Below are 24,143 nucleotides of genomic sequence, written 5' to 3' on the forward strand. Positions count from 1 at the left end.
TTCCAGCTCCTTCTCCTTCCTTTTCTTCTCCTTCCCCGCTCCATCCTCCCCTCTTCCTTCTTCTCGGCATTCTTTCCCTCCCCCCCCCTTTCCTTCTCCCTCTTCCTTCCGCTTCTTCCTCCTCCTCCTTCTACCCCCCCTCCCTCCCTCTTCCTCCTCTTTCCGCACTTCCTCTCCGCATTCTTCCTCCTCCTCCTCCTCCTCCTCCGGCCCGCCTCTCCAGCAGCCTCCCCGCCCCGCGGGCCCACGAATGGGACGCCGTTTCCCCAGGCCGGGGAGGGGGGGCGGGTTGAGCAGCCCCGGCGCCGGGAAGGGCTGGCCTCCCTCCCTCCCCCTCCCTCCCCCTCCCTCCCTCTCTCTCTGCTTTTGAGGAATCAGCGCTGCGAGGAAGGCCGGGCAGCAGATCCGCCCGCCTGGGCGGGGAAGAAGGGGAGGGGGGGGGGCCGGCCAAGCCAGCGGGAGCGGATCCATCCATTTCCTAATCCTTCCCACCCCCACCCCACCCCCTCCACTTCTCAGCCCACACTCACCCGGAGAGACTCCTCCTCCTCCTCCTCCTCCTCCAGAAAGCAACAGTTCGAAGGGAAGTCTGCCCCCCCCCGCCTCATTTCCTCCCAGTCTGGGAAACGAGCCCATCCGAATCGGAGGGGGGGGGGCTGTGTGATTTGCGCTTTGAGCGAGCGGACAAACTTCCTCCTGCCCCCCTCCCCGATTCTCTCTCTCTCTCTCTCTCTCTCTCTCTCTCTCTCTCTCTCTCTGCAAGCGGAAAGGGTCCCCCCTCCTCTATTTTTTCTGCCTCCTCTTCTTCTTCTCCCCAGGTTTCTCCCCCACCCCTCCGTAGCTTGGCGTGCTGGGGGGGTTTGGAAGCCAAGAAGCCGTGTCCTGCAGCGATTCGGTCTTTTTATTTTTTATTATTATTATTATTATTTTATTTTTTAAAGCAGAACTGTTGCCAACAGAAGGCAGGAGGAAAAAAGAGGGGGTTCGCTTCTCTTCTCCCCTCCCCTCCCCACTCCCACGCCCACCCGCGATGCTCGAGAGGTCCGGGCTGGCGCGGCCGAACCAGTGAGCGGGGTTTCGGCTGGTCTCCTCCGTCGCTGCTGCCGCTGCTGGGGTTTCGGCTTCGCCTCGCTCTCTCGCCGCTCCGACCATCTTAATTCGGTTCCTCGGCTCTGCGCGGCCCTCCCCCTTTTGAGGGGAGCCGGAGGGACCCCTCCCCCTTCGTCCCTCCCCCCCCCCCGGCTCTTTTTCAAGCGCTCTATCCCCAGGCTGGCAGAGATGCGCGGCTCTGGCTTAGCGCGGAGGGCAGTTCTTTGCCGCTGATCCCCCCCCGCCCCCCATTATTTAAGAAAAGAAAAGAAGGGGCCGGAGAAAGCGTGAAGGCGGAGAGAGAGAGAGAAGGGGGGCGCGAGGCTGGCGACTTTGGCAAACTTGCGCCTCTTCTCCGGACTGGCAGGAGCATGGCCGCGCAGCTGACTCCCGAGGAGGAGCAGGTAAGAGGGGGAGACCCCCCCCCAAAAAAATATGTATGTTGGAGGGAGGGGGGATGGAAGAGCAAGGCGAGGGCCGCCCGGGCAGGATCGTGGCAATGACGTTGGCTTGGAGGGCTGAATTGTGTGTGTGTGTTTGTGTGTGTTTGCGATCCGAACTGGGGGTGAAAAGGGAGGGAACGGGGTGTCGCTGGAGATGCAGAGGCCGAGCCGGCTCAGGCCTGGCCTTTCCTTCCCCCCCCTTCTCTCTCTCTCGTGCCCTCCCCCCCCAAAAAATGACACCCCTTCATCCCTGGAGCGAAAAGGTGATGATGCAAAGGGCCAACGATCCTCCCGGGCTGGCTCCGGTTTGGGGGTTCGAAGGCAAAGCTTGGGTGGGGGGGGGTGGGCTGCCTGCCTGCTTTCCTGGGAAGTAGATTCCCCCCTCTTTTTCCTCCCCACTCCCACCCCCAAATGCATCCTCTCCTTACTTTGTACCCCCTGTAAATCCTCTCCTCGCCTTAGCGGGGGTGAGTAAAGTCCAGAATCCGGGGACTCCTCCTCTTTGTTGGGGGGTGGCAGTCTGGGCCCTGAACGGTACATCTGCCCCCCCCCTCGTCTTTGATGGACCCCCCCCTCCTTCCGTCAGATCAGTGGAAGGGGAGTACAGAGGTATCCCGGGGTGATGTTTCCACGGAAGTCAGAGATTTGGGGGGGGGGGGGTTTGAAAGCTGAAATGCAGGCGAATCGGGGCCCAGAGAGGGTGACTCTTTCCCTTGCAAAGGGGGTGCAGCCTCCCCTCCTCGGTGCTAGCATCCCATTTTGGCCCAAGTTCCCCAACCAGTGAGGATGCAGACCCCCATCCTGGCTCCCTCCTCTTATTCCAAAATCCCAGGAAATTTCTGACCAGGCCTGGGTGGGGGGAGGTTATAAAGGTAGCCCCCCCCCTTTTCTGCATTAAGAGAGAACATGGGGAGGGAAGTAGCACTCTTCCCATTGGGAGTTGGGGGAGCAAGAGATCCTGTTGTCCCCCCCTTTTTTTTCTTAAACGTGTCCCTGAAATCTTGGACTCTCTTGAATGAATTCTTTCCCCCCCTCTCTCCCCCCCCCAGGGTTGGTATGTTTGGGGTGGGGGGAGGGGGGGAACGAAAGCGGATACTTGACTCCATTTTTTTCCCATGTATAAAAAAAAGGATTAGAGGGAGGATGTGAAACACAAACATGTAATAACCCCCTGGATTCACGTCTTTTAATGTTTAAGGAAGTGAGGCGGGAGGGTGGAGAAGTTCAAAGCCACCCTGCCCTTCTGGGTGCCACTTAACTCGATCCTCTTTTAATTCCCCCCTTTTTTAAAAAAAATCCTTTTCCCAATCCTGTAACTGGAGAGTGAGGAACGAAAGAAAAAGAAAATATATACGTAATGGAAGGAAACTGGTTTTTCTATCTAGAGACTCTCCCAGTGGGGGGGGGTCATAAGAAATCTGCAAAGCTTTAAGCATCCTTGCTTTAATTTTAGAGCCTGCTTGTGGGGTAGATACGTTTCCTAAATGTTTACAAAATGCAATTCTTTGCGTGCCAAAAAATGCAATTATTGGGGAGCTGGCTGAGGAATTCTGGGAACTGAAGTCCACTCATTCTTGCCAAGGTTGAGAAACACTGAATATATACATTATATTAATTCCAACACTATGACTCTTTGCCAACCCTATTTAGCAGCATTAAGCTACATTATCAGTGTTTTCCTCCTAAAAACATGGCCCTGGCTAGCAAAAGAAGAAAGGAAAAAAAATCTGAATTTCTCAGCCTTTATTTCAGCTGTTTTGGAGAAGATTTACGCCTGGATAGCTGTGCCTCTTACATTCCTGCCTTTTCTAGCGCGTGCATGTTTTCTTTTTCCTGCTTTCCCGTTGACTGTAAACAGCAAACGTGTTGCGAAGTTTTCAGCTTGTGTAATTTTCCACTTCTGCATCTCCGAGGCTGAGGAAATGGGAAGGTGAACAAAACGGAATTATCCTTGTGCAAAAGGGGGGGGGAAGACTAGAACAGATGTAACAGAATAACAGAGTTGGAAGGGACCTTGGAGGTCTTCTAGTCCAACCCCCTTTAATTCAGCCTCCCCCCTCCCAGATACCTGGTTATGTATGCTTGTCTTCATTTTGACTTTTCCGGGTGTGCCACTGGGGAAGAAGAAAGCTCCGTGTGAAACCCTAATAGATCCAGGGTGATAATGGAGAAGAGAAGCTGATAATTGAGAATAATTGAGAAGCTGAAAAGATACTGAACTTTGCAAAGACGGTGAGAACAGCAGCTTTTTTGGAGCTGCTGACTCTGAAACGTGGAGCACAGTGCTGAGTCAGTTGGGCTTGGCCAAGCAGCTGGGTGTCCTGCAGTGAAGCTCTCTCCATGCCACCCCATATCTGAATAAGTCAGGCTCCTTCAAAATGCTTTTCTAGGTAAATATGGACCTTCCAAATCTTTGGGACTTCATTCCAAGTCAACTGGAGTATCACTAGTTAAGTCTTAAAAGCCAACGTGAAGTCAATCCTTATGGATCTCATCTGGTGCAACTAGTCCTGATGAATGTTCTGAGAATCCTCTCGGCTCAAAGTCTTTATTGGACTTCCGGAGTCATCGGATTCAGGCTCAAAGGGAAGCTGTGGCACAATTCCCTATTTATGGAATTCCTAGTAGCTGTGGCACAAGGCCAGTGGCTAATGGCCAGGATATTCTTTCTGAGATCCACTGTTCTTTGAAAGAAGGATGGTCTTCAGATCAGGCTCATGGCCTCCTAGACATGGCTGTGAATTTGGCTTGCCTCGGCTGTGACGTTTTCCAAGGATATTTTGCCCCCCCCCCAAAAAAATATTCCCTGGTGACCCCATCCAAGAATTAACTGTTTCTTATCCTCCTCGCTTGTTGAGTTCGGCCATTTTGAGAGTATCAAAAGTCGTCAATGAGTTTAAGGTCAGCTTTATTTTTTATTTTTTTATTTCCCCCCAGATCAGTGAGTCGTGAATGAGATCAGCCTCATTGATGACCTGACTCAGTTTGCTAGGCAGAAACTCCGTTCTTGCAAGAGGACAGAGAGTTTTCTAAGGAAGTGTTCAAAGGTAGTTGGAATAGGGAATCCTGTTCGGGAGATAAAAACAGGCTGTTCCCAGTGTGGAAATTCAGTCTGTGGGTCCCAGGGGAAAAGGGGTATCATGTATAACGTGATTGTAGACGGGTGAAGATTTCAAGTTTTTTTTTGTATGATTTTAAAATGAAATATAATATTGGAGGAATATTGGGCTTAATGTTCCTTAACTTCAGCAAATTTAAGATGGGTGGACTTCAGTTCCCAGAATTTCCCAGCCAGCCAATCAGATGTTGCCGGAATTCCAGCATGACTTTGAATTTAGGAATTGAAGTCCATCCATCTTAAAGCTGCGGAGGTTGAGAAACACTGACCTGATTGATCCTTCATCCACAAATAGATTCTGCTTTCTAGGACAAAACAAATCAGGAATGAGAACTCACTGACTTCTGGCTGTTCTGGCCTACAATCCCCATAATCCCTTGCCACTGAGTCACGTTCATGACATCCCGAATGTCTGGAGAAGATTTAATTGGATTATGTTTGGAGTCCAGTCATGTACATGCAGATCTAGGAGAGCAACGCTGCAGTACAGAGTAGATAAACCAGCAGTTAAGCAGTGACTAGCTTAAAATCAATTGGAGTTCCTTCTAGTTGCAAAGGTAGAGCCCTTAAATACATTGCATAAGATATTTTGCATATTTTGCACCTTCATTCCTGTGCCTTTTCACCTCTGTGGGACCAAAATTCAGATACTCCAGGATGGAGAATTGCAAACAGTGGCCTTGCCGAAGGAGATGTGTTACAGAGTTGAGCAATTGGAGACAGTAGCATCCTCAGAAGTAATTGATTATAGATAGTCCTCAACTTACAACAGTTCGTTTAATTCTGGGCTCCATTGTAAACATAAGCATTTATTTCAGCAGACACATTCATCTGCCAATGAAAACTGCACAGTCCTAACCTTAGGGATGCCTTCCCACTCGTACAGTATTTTTTTTTTCGTTCATCACGCTACAAAATGTCCCATCCAAATTTCCTAGAAACTCGTCAAGGGCATCTCTGTTTTGATTTGTGACGGAGAAGCACAACTTGAAATAGAAAGCTAATGTTCAGGGTTGGCCTTGCTGCCTCCTTTTTAAAAAAAATAAAAATTCGCATTTTTAAAATGTAATTTTTTTAAAAAGACTCAACCTTTCCCTCCTTTTTATTTAAAAAAAATTTCTTTCTCTCTGAATCGCACTGAATTTTGCTGCCTGGATAGAAACATCTACATCTGAATAGAAAGCTGATCAAATAAAATGCAACTTTTGCTGGCTTGGGAAAATCCTTTTAGTTTTGAAACCATTTCCTGTCGTCCCAGATGAGTGACGTCATGCTTTTTCTCCCCCCCCCCCTTTCCTTTTGTTAGGGACTCAACAAAAGGGAAGTTGAGTAAGGACGCGAAGAATGTAGCGGCTTTTTCACCCTGACAAAAGGAGATTACAAGCCACCCAGTTAGCGCCTGGGCTGCATTTTAAAAACTGGAAAGCTCAGGAGAGGCTTACGAAACGGCCTTTTCCTGGGTGCTTGCAGGACATATCCCTTGACTCCAGCTTTCATGGAAAATAAATTGCTAGTTAATCATTGCTCAAAACCTGAAAGGACCCCTTTTTTTTGGAAAAGCCCCGTTGTTTTTTTCCCCTTGCTTCTCAGGTGATCCTTGACTTAGGAACACAATTGAGCCCATCATTTTTGTCCTTAAGCGAAACATTGGTGTAAGTCAGGGGTCAGCAACCTGAAACAGTGAAAGAGCCACTCGGAATCGGTTCCCTCACAAAAGGAAAAACTGGGAGCCGCAAAAAATGTGTGCACATGCGCGTACATACGCACATGCGCAGAACAGGGTTTGACTGAAGAGTGGAGCCAAGGCGAGATATGCACCTACCCTGCATATTTGAATTGATTGGTTGAACTTTTTTAGTCCCACTTTTTTTTTTGGACTGCACATGGCAGAGGACTGGGAGCAGCAGGAGACGGCTGAAAGAGCCGCATGCGGCTCCGGAGCCACGGGTTGCAGACCTGTGGTCTAAGTGAATTTGCCCCCATTTTACGACCCTTCTTGCCCAGGGTCGTTAAGCGAATCACTGCAGTTGTTCAATTTGTAACACGGTCGTTAAGTGAATCCAGCTCCCCCCCCCCGCTGACTTTGCGCATCAGAAGGTTGCAAAACGGGGGATGGCGTGATCCCGGGACACTGCGACCGTCATAAATAGGAGTCGGTTGACAAGTGTCCCGAATTCAGATCCCGTGAGCCCGGGGGTGCTGCAACGGTTTTAAGTGTGAAAAACGGCTGTAAAGTCACTTTTTCTTAATGCTCCTGTAACTTTGACCGGTCACTAAATGAACTTGCGTAAGTCAAGGACTTACCTATAGAAAGGAGTAACGGGAGCACCAAAGGCAGCTTGAGAAAATTGCACGCTTGACTTTCAGCCTGGCTTCCCTCAAGGGAGAAGGCGTGTTGGATAGAGGCAGTCCTGTATTCACTTAGTGACTGCTGGAAGTTACAGCGGCACTGGGGAAATTGACGACCGTTTTTCACACTTAACGACCGTTGCAGCCTCCCCGCGGTCACGTGATCCAAATTCAGACGCTTGTCCGCTGACTCACATTTATGACCGTTGCCATGTCCCGGGGGGCGGGGGGGGACTCACGTGATCCCCTTTTGTGACCTTCCGACAAGCAAAATCAATGGGGGAAGCCGACCGTGCTACTGACTTAGCAACTGCGGTGATTCACTTAACAACCGTAGCAAGGAAAGTTGTAAAATGGGGCAAAACTCACTTAGCAACAGAAATATTGGGCTTCCTTGTGGTTATAAGCCGAGGTTTCCCTGTAATGGACCACAGACACACATCACAGCTGTGTGACTAGGATGGTAGCCAGTTTTGGGGGCTGCCAGCTGTACCCGGGTCTGAATTGGCAGCCTCTTCCTCAAGGACGTTGGGGCCAAAGCGTCGGCTTTCTTGGAAAGGAAAGCCCTCCGAAGTCCTTGCACAAACCCTCGTTAAAACCCTCGTTAAAGGAGGAGGAGGAGGAGGAGGAGGAGGGGACAAACCAGGATCTGCAGGCAGGATAGGGATCGCTTCAATGTCACGCTGCTCTTCTCCCGGATCTGTTTGCCGTTTCACTTTAACCTTGTCCTCGTTTGTCCCGACAGAAGCTTAATATTTGCAGAACGTGGGAAGTGGCTTGTCAGCCAGACAGGAAGGCCTGGATTAGGGCTTGAAGCGTTCAGGAACGACAGATGGGCCACAGAGAGAACCTCTTGAGGAAATCGGGAACAGGGCAATCGGAGCAGGGCGCAAGGTGGGATTAATGGTCCTTTTCCCCACCGGAGCCCAAGAAGCTTTTGAAAGCGGAGTCCGGTTAAGAAGCCCCGTTGCCAAGGGCTTTTTCCTCAGCCTTTGCTGCAAGTGACTGGAGGTGGCCCACCTTGAGAGGAAGGAGGGATCGATGGATGATAGAGAGGGATGGATAGGTGGAGAGAGAGAGAGAGAGAGAGAGAGAGAGAGAGAGAGAGAGAGAGAGAGAGAGAGAGAGAGAGAGGAATGCAAACAGATGGTCGATAGATAGGTAATAGACATTTTTATTGATATTTAATTTCTATAGGCACTCAACTAAGTGACTAGATAGATAGATAGATAGATAGATAGATAGATAGATAGATAGATAGATAGATAGATAGATAGATAGATAGATAGATAGATAGATAGATAGATAGATAGATAGATAGATAGATAGATAGATAGATAGGCAGGCAGGCAGGCAGGCAGGCAGGCAGGCAGGCAGGCAGGCAGGCAGGCAGGCAGGCAGGCAGGTGGAAAGATGGGTGGATGGATAGAAAGATGGGAGGGTGGGTGGGTGGATGGATGGATAGAAAGATGGGTGGATGGATAGACAGATGATAGAGGAAAGAGAGAAAGAAAGAAAGACAGAAAGAAAGAGAAAGACAGGGGGGATAATAAGAGATACAGACGATAGAGAGAGAGATGACAGATACGGAGAGAGACGATAGAGAGAGATTGATGCAGATATGGAGAGAGAGGCTGAATGCTTTGCACTTTGCTGGATTCTGCTCAGCCCAGCATCGCCCCAGCCTGGCTGCTCCCGGTGCCTTCAAGCCCTGGTTTGAGCCTGAAGGAACATTAACGGGGCGGAAAGTGGCGCTAGTCATCCCTGTCCGCCGCCATCCCTGCCAGGGCGAAGCCGTTCGGGGCAAGGGGAGCGCAGCCTTCTCTTTTCCATGAGTCACTCCTTCGAGATGTCTGTCCTTCCAGCACAGGAGCTGTTTAAAAACGAACGGACACACAGTTCTCCCTGAGGCCCCAAGCCGAGGAGCTGACTCGATGTTTCCCTTCCAGAAATGGGTCCAGAGGGAGCCCCGAACCCTTTGCAGGAGGGAGCCGCTGAGCGAGTTTTGGGGCCTGAATTTCAGCTGAGCGCTGGGATCCATTGGACCTTTGTTTGACTGACATCAGGAAGAGGGCGTAGGTCGTCCTCGACTTACATCCACACAGACGAGCTCGACCTTTATGTTGCTAAGCAAGATGGCATGGCCGGCTGGGGGGATTCGGGGAGTTGAAGTCAATCACGTCTTAAAGTTGCCGAGTTCGGAGATCCCTGTCTTAGATCAACTTCAGCGAGGTCTCCAAAGCCGTCTCCAGGCAGTGAAACAGAAATACCGGCACAAGCCTCATGCCGAAGCTTCATCCACCCCTGATCATGCCACCAGAGAACTGTAGGCGTGGAAGGGGTCCCCGAAGATCATCTAATCCAGCCCTTCTGCTTTCAGGCAATCCCTGCTTTCTTTTCCTTTTTCTTCCCCCCCCCCCTTGTAGCATCCTTCCCTCTTTCCTGCCTCCGCATCTTGCAAGCCACTCCTTCCCCGTGACTCATCTCATCCGACATTTTCATCTGCCCGTTTTTGTTTTTTGTTTTTAAACAGTAAAAGGCGTGACTGCTCAAAAATTGGGCCTTGGGAGCGGCTGACGTTTTTCCTAGGAATATCTAAACCAGGACTGCATCTGAAGTAGGGAAGGGAAGGTGGCCAGAAGCGGTTCTGGATGCTTATCCTTACAACCCCTTCATGGCCCTGGTGACAATAGCGGGTGCTCAACGTACGGCCTTTTGCAATAGTGGCGAATATCTGTACCTCGGGTGTAGGATGAGGGTGAAGTTTTGTTCTCCAAGCCTCCCGCAAACACTGCGAACGAATCTTCGCCCTCACAGACCATTTGAAGTTACGAAAAGTGACTTATGACCGTTTATTCACTCTTATGACCATTGCAGCATCCCCGAGGTCACGGGATCAAAATCCGGGCGCTCGGCAAGTGGTACAACGCTTGCAGCATCCAAATGTTGTGGTGATCAACATTTGTAGCTGGCGAGATCAATGGGGAAGGCGGCAGGGACGATCACAACTCCCAAACCCGCAAAGTCTCGTTTAATGACTGTGACGCTTCACCTTAACAGCCATGACCAAAAAGAAAAAAAAAGTCCTTAAATTGGGAGTGGTTCTGCCCTGCCTCGCTTCACAATTGCACCGTTTAACACCAGGTTTTCCAGTTCGAATTGTGGTCGTAAGCCGGGGACGACCGTTATTTTGCACAATGTCCAGTTGCTCCTGATATTAAGGAATTCTGTTGCTGAGTTTTGCATCTCCTGTAGCCTCCAAGGTCAGGCCGAGCTTGGGACCGTTGGAAACCACAGCTCTTTACACAACATTCTGGAATCCATAACAAAACACGGAGATTAACCGTTTTGCTTTCTTCCTTCCTTCCTTCCTCCCTCCCTCCTGCGTTCCTCCATCGGGGTGAAGGCCACCAAGCAGTTCCTCGAAGAGATCAACAAGTGGACTATCCAGTACAATGTCTCGCCTCTTTCCTGGAATGTGGCCGTCAAATTCCTCATGGCCAGGAAATTTGATGTTCTCCGAGCGATTGAACTCTTCCATTCCTACAGGGTTAGTGTTCGGGCCATGCTGGGGTTTCTCTGGGTGGGTGGGTGGGCTTGGGGACTTCCCTGGCTGGATTTCCACAGGCTTAAGATGAACCCAGGAACTTTGCCTCTTTCCAAGATGGCTTAAACCCCTTTGCTGAGATGTAACTGTTTCCCAGAATGGTTGCTGGAATTGAGCATCTCTAATTTAATGGGGGGGGGAAAGGACTAGGGGTGACATGATAGCAGTCTTCCAATATTTGAGGGGCTGCCACGAAGAAGAGGAGGGGGTCAACTTGTTCTCCAAAGCACCTGAAGGCAGGAGAGGAAGCGACAGATGGAAATTAATCAAGGAGAGACCCAATCTAGAACTAAAGAGAAATTTCCTAACAGTGAGAACAGTTAACCAGTGGAACAGCTTGCCACCAGAAGTTGTGGGCGCTTCCTCACTGGAGGTTTTTAAGAAGAGACTGGACAGCCACTTGTCTCAAATTGCATAGGATCTCTTTCTGGAGCAGGGGGTTGGACTAGAAGACCTCCAAGGTGCCTTCCAGCTCTATTCTGATTGGTTGATTGATCCTCTTCCCTCCCCTTTAGGAAACGAGGTTCAAGGAAGGCATCGTGAAGCTGAAACCTCACGAGGAGCCGCTGAGGTCAGAACTCCTGAGTGGAAAATTCACCATCCTGGTAAGTTTTGCTTCCTGGGAATGTGTGAAGCCAGGAAGTTGTGGGCGACAGGAGAAATCCCCCTGCCCCCAACGCCTGGAGCTCTTACAAGCCATGAATGTTTTCCAAAATATTTGTGCTGCTGAATCACCCGGTCTCTATTGCCCTTCGCCACGGACAAACCCAGTTTCTTGGCTGCTTGCAAAGCGTTACAATTCCCCCCCAACCCCGATTTTGCAAAGGGTCATTCAAACCCCGTTTGGTCACCGTGCTGATTGTCTTCACTGGCTTTCTTTGTAGAGTGTGCGGGATCCTTCTGGAGCCTCAATTGCCCTCTTCACCGCTAAGTTGCACCATCCCAATAAAAGTGTCCAACACGTGGTACTTCAGGCCCTCTTCTACCTGCTGGACAGGGCAGTGGAAAGGTAAGGAGGGCCATTTGCAGTCCAGCGAGGTGCCTGGTTTTGGCTTTTCTGCTGTTTCAAGAGCCTGGAGAAATTTATAATCACTTCCTACTTCTCCCTGTGCAAAAAACCCTCAAGATTAGGTTTTCCATTAACTGAAAGCATTGCTTGCTTTTAGGGCTGATCACCAAAGTGGCAAATCTATTAAGGAATAGAATAGAATAGAATAGAATAGAATAGAATAGAATAGAATAGAATAGAATAGAATAGAATAGAATAGAATAGAATAGAATAGAATAGAATAGAATATGGAACGGAATAGAATAGAATAGAATAGAATAGAATAGAATAGAATAGAATAGAATAGAATAGAATAGAATAGAATAGGAAGGGACCTTGGAGGTCTTCTAGTCCAGCCCCCTGCTCAAGCAGGAGAGTATATACAAATAGTCTCCCTGTCCGGATGGATCCTTGTAGAAGGGAGGTGTGTGAGCCCAGCAACTTTGCGTGTGACTTATTTTCCTTCCAATCACCAGCTTTGAAACTCAGCGGAACGGCCTGGTGTTTATCTATGACATGGCGGACTCTCACTATTCCAACTTCGAGCTGGATCTCAGCAAGAAGATCTTGAACTTGCTCAAGGTAATGAGAAAGCCACCGTTGCCCAAGCTGACCCCAGACTCCTCTGGGACTACAATCCCAAATTGAGGTTCTTCAGATGTTTGGCTTCCCTCCTCGCGCGCTGTCTAACTTCATCAAGGTCCGAAGCTCAGTTGCTTTGATCTTTCTTTTTTTTCTTAAGAAACAGTCTTGAGTTCCAGAGCATTGAGGAGAGAAGCCTGTAAGTGGAGCCGTCTGCTTTTTATAAAGGGCAAACAATCCCCATCCGAAAAGATACTCCCTCCCCCAAAGATCCTTGGTGCTTTCTGAGCTTGGTAGTTTTTTTGTTTCATGATTCATGTCCCAAGCTAAGTAACATCATCAGTCCTAGTAAGGAGTGGGGGGTTTGGAGAGGAGGAGGAGGAGGAGGAGGAGGACCGTAGGGTCCTTGGTGCTCTCTGCGCTTGGTTGTTTTCTTGCAGACGTTTCATGACCCAGCTAGGTAACATCATCAGGGCTAGTGCATCGTCAGACTAAGCATGGTCATTATTAGTCATTAAGTGAGACGTCACATGGTAGCGATTTGAGGCCTTCCCTGCGATTGGAGTTGCTGAACATTTGCAGCAAAAAGGTGGTGAAATCAGGCAGTGGGGGGGTGTCACGTGATGTCTCACTTAATGACAGATGGTCCCAGATTATTTTTTATTTTATTTTTATTTTTAATTCCATTTATATCCCGCCCTTCTCCGAAGACTCAGGGCGGCTTACAAGCTTAGCAGTATAGTATTATGGCCGTATAGTCAGCACTACCTCTACTTTGAAGATGGTAATGACCTGGCTGAATCGAAAGAGGATGTTTTGGCTTTCCACCCATTCCAAACCCCCAAGCAGTAGCCTTGGATGGCCCTCCCTAGCTCCAGCTCTTCCATGGAAGCAAGGCTTTTGTTTCCAGCTGCTTTACCCAATGTAACTAAAACCCTTAATTGCCCCACGCAAGGCCGTTCCATTAAAGAATCAAATCTAAACCACGAGCCTTTAATCCAGCCAGCTACGCTATGACCTCTGATGTGTTGACCGCGGGCGACACTCTTCTCTGTCCATCAGCCTGCGGTCTCCTCAAGCCACGGATGAAGAATTCGGGGTCATTTCCCAGAAAAGTTAAAAACAACCCTTTTCCTGTATTAAAGTGCCCTTTTTGAAAAATGTCAGCCAAGCGCAAATATTTGAGATCCTCAGATATGGTTATCTGGTTAAAGTCCTCAGCCAGTCGGTTGACCCAGAGTGTGGAGAGCTTCTCTGAAGGACCATCACGAGGAAAACTGACTCTCCAAGCTGAGGGTAGAAGAATTAAATGTAGAGTTCAATGTGCGGCAGCTAATTTCAACCATGGTTGTCTGTTGGGTCACCATAGATAGAGGCTTCTCGTGGCCCAGAATTATTCTTGACCTCCAACTCTTTCCCCTTTCAAATTTTATTGAAAGTAACAGTGTGTTTCCAAACAAAAAAACAAAAAAAAGATAATACCCACAAATGGCAGTTACTTACTGAAGTTATACAATTAATTTATTTAATCCCATTTATATCCCGCCCTTCTCCGAAGACTCAGGGCGGCTTACAATTTAAGCACAAACCAATGTGCTTAGCAATTAATTATAACCTTAGTAGGAGATAGCAAGCAAAACCGATATTAAAAAAAGAGAAATATTTATTTAGCATTGGGTACATCACATTTCGATAAAAACACGAGATAAAAATACAACGTATGAAACAGCACATCGAAAATATGATAAACGTCTGTCTAGATTACAGACAGACATTTTTGCTTTGTATGTCACAGTCAGAAAAATCAGCAAAGTCTCCATTATAGGCTCTGTTTTGGCACGCTGTCAGTCTAGGTTGCTTTTCGGCCCTGCAGTCGCAATTGGGTGAGGGTATTTTGTCCCACTTATAGAGATAAAGGAAATATACATTTCCTGTTATAAAGAAAAGAAGTATACATTTTGAACTGGATGCCAAGAACTCCCCAGTGTTATTTGTAGCCGTGAAATGCAACTAACTCCGTTCATTCCATTGTATACCAAGGAGAAATTTTCCAGCTTAATGCCAAAAGTCCCACTATGTTATTATTTGGGGCCGTGAAAAGTAACCCTCCTGTGCTGCTCTTAGCCAGAATTTACTCAGATCTGCATTTTGAAACCAGTTGGACCGATACAGATAAACATTTTACTTCCTGTAGCAATGTGGTTCCCAGTTCTTCTTTCTTGACCCTTACAAGGAACTGCTAGAGTTGGGAAAAGGATTAGCTTTCCGTGGGAGCAAAACGGCCGGCTGGGCCAGTCCCTCTCTCTAAGCCCACCCCACCCCGCAGGGTTGTGGTTGCAGGGAAAAGAGGAGGAGGAGGAGGGTGTGTGATGGATATGCCCTCACTGCCTTGAGTTGTTTGTAAAAATGATAAAGCAGGATATAAATAAATAAATTCAGCATCCCAAAATTGGGCACAGAATGTTTCTAAGTTAGGGGAGGTTACAAAAAAGTAGGTAGGTAGGTTGATTGATTGATTGATTGATTGATTGCAGCAATTTAGTGGTCTCTATCCCAAACTTCCTCTAAAATCTCTGATCATACACATGGATAGTGCCAAAGACTGAACTTTGATGGGTCAGTTTTCGTCAACAAAACTTCAGGTTGTAGGAAAAATTAGGGGATTGCTGCCTGTGCCTGTTAGCATTCACTAGCTGAGATGGGTCTCGAGTTTACTTGCCTGGAAAGGAAAGCCTGCAAAATAAATCCATCTTCTAAATTGGTTTTCAAACATTTTAGTTTCTGAATTTCTGCTTTCTTATCAATGTACTTGGGCCTCCCCCTACTGGCCAGAGGGAGGAAATGCAGGCAAAAATCCCCTTTTGGGTTGAACTCGGCTCCCAAGACTGGGATTTTCCTGGTGGCCTCTTATCCTCTCTCCCAACCATGCTTAGCCAGGTGCTCCTTACCTGCTCAGGTAAATAAATGCCATACCATAGATGGTGTCATTGCTTCGCTGGGTTGAGTGGGGATGATGAGGGCTATAGTCTTGTAATTTAGCACAGGCCATAGTCCAGCTGTGAATGGCACAGAATATAAGAACAGTTAAGGGAGGGAAGAAAGTGAAGAAAAATGCAAGGAATATCAAAAGAAAGTTCCTTTCCCCCACACACACTAATTGACCTTTGACCCATTGATTAATACAGATTCCCAATAAGTACCAAATGTCCCTTATTCCACATTCAAAATTTGGGTTTCTCCTGACAACAACTTAATAGTCTGAACTTCAATGATCCATTTGACGAGGATTGATCGTCCCACTGCAATTCCACTTCTCATTCTATGATTTATCCTGCGCTGATTATTGCTTTGCCTTCTTGCCTGAATGCATTGACAACGGTCTGTAGTTTTTAAAAACCATGTAATATTTCTATAGCAATGGCAAATATAAAATGTGCCCCTAATCCTATGAGGCTTAAAAATTGCCTGCATTTTATTTTTCTGGCCTTGCTTCCTGGTCTGTGTTTTCTTTTTCCAAAAATGCTGGGTTTTGTTTTGTTTTAAAAAAAATAGAATAATTTTTAAATATCGCCTTGGTTTACAGGGAGCCTTTCCAGCGCGCCTGAAAAAGGTCTTCATCGTAGGCGCCCCAATGTGGTTCCGAGTTCCTTATTCCATCATCAGCTTGTTGCTGAAAGAGAAGCTGCGAGAAAGGGTGAGTTGCAGCAGGAAGGATCTGAGGAGGCTTCAGCGTGCCGAAAGAGAGAAGCTGCCACATTCACATGCCTAGTTGAGAAATTTAGGCTGAGCGCAATGAAAACACACAATGTGCTATGAGCTGGGGAAATTGGTACTAAAATTGGCAAATGAGAGCCAGTTTGATATGGTGGTTCAGCTGCTGGGCTAGAAACCAGGAGCCTGTGAGTTCTAGTCCCCCCTTTGGCAGGAAAGCCAGTTGGATGACTTTGAGTCAATTACCAAGAGATGGTGAGTTCTAGTCCCTCCCTTAGCCATGAAAACTGGCTGGGTGACTTTGGGCCAATCACCAGGAGACGGCGAGTTCTAGTCCTGCCTTAGGCGTGAAAGCCAGCTGGGGGCCTTTGGGCCAGTCTTTCTCTCTCACCCAACCCACTTCACACAGTGGTGATTGTGGGGAAAATAGTAAGAGCATGGAGTATTACATATGTTTATCACCTTGAGTTACTTATAAAATAATAAAAGTGGGATTTATTTTTTAAAAAAATCCAATAAATAAATCAGGAATTCAATGCAAGCCAACCTAAATGGGCGCACTTTCAATACGGGGAGCCTTCATTACTAAAAAGCAGGGAGTAAACGCCTGCGAGGCTGTTTTGTTTAGCACCACAACGTGCCCCTTCCTCTTTCTAGGTCCAGATGGTGAAAATGTCGGAGCTCAGGCAGCACCTGCCCCACGACTGCCTCCCCGAGTATTTGGGGGGGTCTCTCAAGCTGGACCCCCTCAGCTGGAACTGCAGATTCCTCCCGCAGCAGAACGGGCACCCGGACCCCCTGGATGAGCTGATCCTGGTCCCCCTGGCTCCGCCTCGGGACAACGGTTCCGTCCATGTCCCCGGGCCCAAGTCCATGACTCTGCAGGAACTTCTGGAGCACGTCAACCAGAAGCAGAAGCGAGGAATTTATGAGGAATATGAAGGCATTCGGCACCGAAGCCCGATGGGCACTTTCGGCTGTTCTCTGTAAGCATCCAGATAGCGGGAGGGTCTGAGGTTGGAGAACGACAGAGATGGGAGGGACCGTGGAGGTCTTCTAGTCCAACCCCCTGCTTAAACAGGAGACCCTATACCAGGGGTAGGCAACCTTGGCTCTTTTTTATGACTCGTGGACTTCAACTCCCAGAATTCCTGAGCCAGCCACGCTGAGGGGAAAGGGAGAGGTTTCCAAGCTGAGCCATGGTGGCTGAGGAATTCTGGGAGTTGAAGTCCACGTGTCATAAAAGAGCCAAGGTTGCCTACCCCTGCCCTACACCATTTCAGACAAATGGCCAGTCTCTTCTTAAAAACTTCTAGTGTTGCGGCACCCACGGCGTCTGGTGGCAAGCTGTTCTGCTGGTTGTCCTCACTGTTAGGAAGTTTCTCCCAGGTTGCTTCTCTCCTTATTTTCCATCCATTCTTTCTTGTCCTGCCTTCAGGTCCTTTCGTTGACCTCCTCTTAGATGTTGGATCCCTTGGTCCTTCTCTTCGTTAGGCTTGACATACCCAATTCCAGCAACCGTTCGGGGGGGGGGGGGCAGGAGAGACCCCATCTGAAGGCCCGTCTAAGGAGAACCAAACCCGGAGGAAGGAGGATCTGTCCCTCAGCCCATGGAGTTCCATTGTTCTCCTTTTATTTTGAGCCGCTCTGTTTCTCAACTTGGGTTGAGAAGATGGGTGGACTTCCTCTCTATTTTATCCTTGCTGGTGGACCCCGTTTTTTTTTTATTTTAATTCCATTTATATCCCGCCCTTCTCCGAAGACTCAGGGCGGCTTACAAGCTTAGCAGTAGCCTTCATTCTATGTATATGCCTGCTTGTTAGGGCTTTCACACACACCCCAAGCGGCATTATTACAAAGTCACCTTAATTGCCCCCAACAATCTGGGTCCTCATTTTACCTACCTGGGAAGGATGGAAGGCTGAGTCAACCTTGAGCCTGGTGGGATGCGAACCTGCACTAATTGCAGGCAGCTGGTGTTACTTAAGGAGGCATTAGCCCACTGCTCCACCAAGGCTCTTTTATTGCCCTTTCTCCTCACAGAAATTTTTAACTTCTTCGCTAATAGCCTCCCGTTGCTGGGAGCCATTCCTGGTCTTTCCTTGTTCATGCCTCTGTCTTTTTCTGCCCTCTTCCCCAGAGCACCTTTGAACCAGGAGAAAAACCGATACGGGGATGTTCCCTGCCTTGACCAAACCAGGGTGAAATTGTCCAAACAGTTCAACTATCAGGAGGTAAGTGAAGCTGATAGCATTGCAAGGAAACCGAAACACCCCCACCCACCCCCAAATCATAGCAAAGAACTCAATTTCTGGCTGCAGAATTGAAGCAGATTTGAAACAGAACCTTTACGGTGGTCGTACTACCTGCCAGGGATGTTGTGGGGGGAAATTGGAAGGGGGGGGGCATCCATATACTGCCTAGGGGAAAGATGGGCTGTGCTTCAGCTGAATAACATTTGGATTGAAAAGATATTTGGGATAAACAGAAATCCATTCTGTTAAATTATAACTCTACTATATCAGATATAAAACTTCCAGTTATGACAGATGACAAAAAGCTCTGATTCTCCATATTTTCTACTCTACTGATATCCCTCTGCTAAGGGAGACATCCATTTTAAACATGTAACAAAGTTGCCCGATATTAAACACATTGTTCTGCGGAAGTAATTTGTGAAGTTTAATAGAGTGGGGATATGCTCTTCATGTTTAATTACAGGACATGGCTTATGCAGATAAAATGTTAAAAATTCTGTTCCAATTTTTTTTGGGGGGGGGGCTGAGGAAGATAATTCTCTGACTCTTGCCTTAGTAGAAAATAGAAAAGCAAAAGGGTGGTGGTGGTAAGTCCTCTTTTGCCTGAGAATTTAAGGAAGGTGCTCTAAGTTGCAAGGGACAATATCAGATTAAAGAAGGAAGTTAAGACGACAGAACTATGCTTTCATGAGCCTTTTGTTAAGGACCAGGGAGTAAAATTTTAGTATAAGAAATGTCCTCCCACATCTACCTTTGCTCGCTCCTCAAATGCAGCTTCTCTAATTGGTCCAAAAGGATTGACAAATGCCATTGTTTCCATAGATGACTGACTACATCAATGCCAGTTTCATGGATGGGTACAAGCAAAGGAATGCTTATATTGGCACTCAAGGTATTTATGCTCCCAGATCTTGAAAGTACCACCTGGTTCTTTAGAAACCATTGAGAAAAGGGAGCAACATCTGCATTCCAGGTCTGGAGTCTGTCAAATCACAGCTCCCTCTTCTCACCTTGCTCCACAGGTGCTCCAGAAAAGCCCAGCTAGAAGCAACCACATTTGAGTTGTTAAATTTTGATCCTGCCCAGAACAGATTGATCTCGGCATACTACCATAATGGAATCTGCCTAATATATTGTATGTCATAATGGCCTAAGAAAGGCTGGTCACATGACCAACCCAATTTTATGACCTTTTTAGTAATGGTCATTAAAGCAAACCAATGATTTGCTATCAGCACATTTCACCACTTGCTTATTCTCTTGTAATCCTTTTCTCTCCAATATTTCCACTTTGTAAAGGAGGGAGGTAATGGGTTAGCATACAAACATGTGCCGATGTAATGGTGATTATATGACTGGTGCTGCGAAGGTCATAAATGTGGGCATTGGTCATAAAGTTATTTTTTTTCCAGCACCTTCGTGACTTTGGTCACCGAACAAAGCAGTTGGTAAGCGAGGACTTCCTGTAATAATAGGCTTCTAGTATCATCTTGGAATTCCTTGTTTCATTCTAGGGCCATTAGAAAACACGTACAACGACTTCTGGCGCATGGTGTGGGAACAGAACGTACTGGTGATCGTGATGACCACAAGGTAACCTATGAATGCATGAAACAGGAAATGAGCATAGCCTTGATGGATTTTAGCAGAGAGGGTGGCTTGCCCATTTGCAAAGATGCTCTTCTGAGGGTGCTTTCGACTTGTGACATCAAGTGAAAACCAAGCTTCTTCTGCTTTTGACAAGGCCTTATGCTAACTGGGCCAACGGTGGTTCCTTCAAAAGATGAGTCTTCATGCTTCTGTTGGGCTCCAAGCTGACACCTTCCAGGCATGCCGACATTCCATATTTTAATTTAATTTAATTTTATTAGATTTATATACCGCCCTTTCCCGAAGGACTCAGGGCGGTTTACAGGGTATTTTAAAATCACACTAATACAAAATACAAAAGTTAAAAAACAATTAAAAAGATTAAATTATCCCTGAAAATAAAAACCCCAGTTAAATATTCTCCCTTTCTTCTTTGCATGACAGGATTGAAGAAGGAGGCAAAAGGAAGTGCGGTCAATACTGGCCACTGGAGAAGGACTTTCAGATCGGTTATGGCACCTTAACGGTTACCAACCTTGGAACAGAGAACCTCAGCCATTACAAGAAGACACTCCTGGAGATGTTCAGCTGTGAGGTAATTGCACAAACCCTTCAGCAATAGGCCACAGGGTGTCATACTGCTCTTCCCTTTCACAGCAGTTCCACTCTGTTGTTGCTCACAACCTATCCTCCTCCTCCTTTCAACCCTCTTTAGCTGGTACTTCCTGGATGGAGAATTGAATTACACAAGATTATCTTAACAGGTTTCTGCAACAGAAGCAATCCTGGTGCCTCCTGATTTCTGGTCATAAACTCTCTAATTCTCCATTGGTTTGGCTCCATAACAGTGTTTCTCAACTGTGGTAGATTGAAAATGAATGGACTTCAACTCCCAGAATTCCCCAGCCGGCCATAGGAGTTGAAGTACACTCATCTTCAACCTACCGAAGTTGAGAAATGTTGATCTAAAGAGTGCCATAGTGTCATAAACTCTCAAAGTAGAAGACAACCCAACCCAAGTAGAAGACAAACCAGCCCAAGTAGAAGACAACCCAACAGAGGCACAAAAGTGGTAATCTGAAAACTTGGGTTCAACTCTCTCTACCCTTCCCCCTTTTCACCTACCTACAGAACAGAGAGAGACGCCGTGTGACCCATTTCCAGTACGTGAGCTGGCCCGACTACGGGGTCCCTTCCTCAGCAGCCACACTCATCGACTTCCTGGGAGCCGTCAAGCAGCAGCAGAGGGTGGCCGTTAGTGCCCTGGGACCACGTTACAAAGGTCATCCAGGCGGGCCACCCATTGTGGTACACTGCAGTGCCGGTATTGGGAGGACAGGTAACTGACTGGGATCTTGAGTGGAGGGTTCGATTTCCCAAAACTTCAGAAGCTTTCTCCCATGGGGCTACCCTCTGCCTCCCAGCATGCCCCAAGTAGCAAAGCCAGAGCTTAGGAGCCTGGGAATTGAAGTTCACACATCTGCTGGTGGTCCACATTGGAGAAGACTTCCCACTTGTAAAACTGGGAATAGAGGAGGTCATTTTTTCCTCTTTTAAATATTTTCGGGATGCAGAGAAGCGATCTTCTCCAACACACACACACACACACACTACAGGACCTGGAAGCTCAATATTTTCACCAAAAAGCCGATTCAAAGAAGTTGATGTTCTATAGTTTCAGAGGGTGGCGCCGATGGGTGACCTGTCCCTTCCCCCCCCGTCCTTTCTCCAGGTACTTTCTGCGCACTGGATATTTGTCTGTCACAACTGCAAGACGTGGGTACCCTCAACATTTACCAGACGGTGGTGCGGATGAGGACCCAGCGCGCCTTCAGCATCCAGACCCCTGAGCAGTATTATTTCTGCTACTTGGCCATCCTTGAGCACGCCTACAGAGAAAGCCTCCTGCCCTACTCCTATCCCAGGATGGGTCCGGAGAAGAGCTAATTCCAAGGTCTAGATTAGAAGTTCTGGAAGCTCACCCAGGCCTCAGCCACAGCAGGAACTACTATGCTGTCAGATTCCTTCCTTCTCCCTTTCTCATCTTCCTTCTCCTTCTCCCTTTCTCATCTTCCTTCCTTCCTTCCTTCTCTTCTCTTTTTCTCCCTTTCTCCCTTCCTTCCTTCTCTCCCTCCCTCCCTCCTCCTGCTCAACAACTGGGTTTGGCTGGAGCTTCCAGCTGGACTTAGCCAGTGGCAAGCCCATTCTCCACTACCAAAGTTGGAGGCCATTTTTCTTGGACTACTTGGCCACAAGGAGCCATGACCAGTAGCCACGGACAAGGGATCTCTTGCACCCACTGCCTTGACTGACCTGTGCCTTACTGAAAAACAAAAACACAAAGCAACGAATGAAGCAAGCCTACAGGCTGCACTGAGTCCATGAATTGAAGACCCTGACTCTTCTCCATGGGCCTGTCCTTCAAGAGGCCGGCTTGGAAGAGCCACCCAACGCTTCAGTCTTAACGACCGCTAGGCCTACCTGTGTGTTGTCCATGTAACCTCCGTCTCCTGCCGGGGATCTAACCAGGATTCCCACTTATATAGGTGTAGCTGCTTCTAGCCAAGATTCAGCATAGCCTCATTCCAAGGCCCAGCACTACTGCCAAAGTTAATGGCTCTTATCTATCTCCCACCCACCACCCATCTCTGCCCCCTCCTTTGCTCAACCACGCATGTTGACAAGGAGCTTTCGCCCGCATGCCTTGAACAGGGGCACAGATCCCTAAGAGGGTGACTTTGGTGCAGAAAATGGGAGAGGGGTCCCCAAACTGGTGTGGAGGAGGCAAGTTAGGGTTATGTTCTTCCCCATCGTTTTGTGGCCCTTTTAGAGGGGTTCATTCAAGGGGTCTCTGGAGCCCGCAAGGAAGGCAAGAGGCGGCAGCGAATAGCTTGCGTGTTTGTCCCTAGCCGGAAATGCTAAGTGGCTGGTACGAATAGGGGACCAGAAAAAGGGTCCTCGCAGGATTGGGGGCCATAGGCAGAGAGAGGCAGGGGCTTAAGCTGGAACAATTCTCTTCCATGGAGGCTCTTCTTCCAGATAAAGCTGGGGAAGGGGGAAAAAACACTTTAAGGCATCAAGAGACAGCGAAGGTTGTATGAAAGTGGGGTCCCCGATAACCCCCCCCTTGTAGCATGTGGGGCCCCCATAGCAGCAAGATGGCACGGGTCTCGTATTCCGGAGCCCTGGGGTCTCCTCTCTCTCTCTGCTTGCAGAGGAGAAGTGGCCACATCAAGCCACGTAACTTTATACTGGAATCAGATCTTTAGAACGTGTATATTTTTTATTTTTTACACCCCCTCCTCTTTCTTTTCCCCCATTTTGGTTTTTATATTTAATCTTAACTTGCTCATGTCCAAGTTGGAAATAATTGTAAATGTTCCTGGTCGCTGTTTTACAGCGAATTATGGGGTCTTTTCTTTCGGGAGGGTTTTTTTTTTTTGGTATTCACAAATAAATATGCCTACAACCCACAAGTTTAGTGCTGTTCCTTTTGTGGCTTCTGCAAGTCAAGTGTTTTATGATAGAGGTCAGCAACCGGTAGCCCCTCTCGTCTCGAAGGACCTTGGCCCAATTCCAGAACCTTCCATGCTAGCTAGATGCTGGCTGAGGAATTCTGGGAGTTGAAGTTCATGCATCTTAAATGTTGCCAAGATTGAGAAACGCTGTTTAAGGGATGTTGCCTTTCAGGCATGTAGCAAAACAATTGATGGAGGTTAAAAGAATGGAAACAAGTTTGCAAGGATGCTTCAAATTTTAGCTGTTTTTCTAGGTTGGATTCTTTTGAAGAACGATTGAACTTTTGGCACACTTAGTATGCGGGGGGGGGGACTAAGAACATGGGGTTCAAGTACTCACCATTATGGGGCTGATGTGACTAAACATGCAAATTGAGGCTGAATGCATCAGTGAATTAATGCAGCAAGGTCCAACTCCTGAATTTCTCCCATCCTCTCGCCCGGCCTAGTTTGTAACCTGCCTCCCTTAAAAAGAGGGGTAGATCTAACCCCCAAAGGGGGAGGAATAGGTTATTTCAAGGAGGCTGAGTGGGGAGGGGGGATATGTAAAGTGGACAAGGTGATGTAGGAGAAGGGATGGCAGAGCCTGGAGTCCAAAGAGGGATTAGGCTAGAATCCTTATGTAGCCCCAAGCAAACCAAGTCTTGTATGCAGCTTATAAGATATGAGATAACCTTTATTGTCACTTTTTCTGTGATCACACTGGCACGTACGTAAAAAAAATGAAATTCTGATGCCCACTTGCAAAAGTATACCTATACTCATACGTGTACATATACTATATACATATACATATATACCTATTTTACAATCAGAATACTTAGCAGAAA

General features: G+C 47.7%; 1 protein-coding gene across 1 annotated transcript; it reads left to right on the plus strand.

Moving 5' to 3' along the window:
* Positions 1–1,223: 1,223 nt before the first annotated feature.
* Positions 1,224–23,389, plus strand: PTPN9 (protein tyrosine phosphatase non-receptor type 9). Its single transcript, XM_081337698.1, has 13 exons — positions 1,224–1,493; positions 10,406–10,549; positions 11,122–11,211; positions 11,491–11,615; positions 12,131–12,236; positions 15,820–15,930; positions 16,605–16,933; positions 18,088–18,181; positions 19,028–19,097; positions 19,720–19,798; positions 20,240–20,390; positions 20,927–21,134; positions 21,528–23,389. The coding sequence occupies exons 1-13, from the start codon at positions 1,461–1,463 to the stop codon at positions 21,740–21,742; spliced, it is 1,755 nt and encodes a 584-aa protein (XP_081193824.1). The 5' UTR covers positions 1,224–1,460; the 3' UTR covers positions 21,743–23,389.
* Positions 23,390–24,143: the final 754 nt, after the last annotated feature.

This window comes from Vipera berus (assembly GCF_964194415.1).
Source record: "Vipera berus genome assembly, chromosome: 12".
Lineage (NCBI taxonomy): Eukaryota > Metazoa > Chordata > Lepidosauria > Squamata > Viperidae > Vipera > Vipera berus.

What these genes read in the sequence shown, in the direction of transcription:
- PTPN9 (XM_081337698.1), top strand. Translation starts at nt 1,461, where the DNA reads ATGGCCGCGCAGCTGACTCCCGAGGAGGAGCAG. An exon ending in GGCACTTTCGGCTGTTCTCT is followed by an intron (nt 16,934 to 18,087) that starts GTAAGCATCCAG and finishes CCTCTTCCCCAG; the next exon opens with AGCACCTTTGAACCAGGAGA. An exon ending in TGGAGATGTTCAGCTGTGAG is followed by an intron (nt 20,391 to 20,926) that starts GTAATTGCACAA and finishes ACCTACCTACAG; the next exon opens with AACAGAGAGAGACGCCGTGT.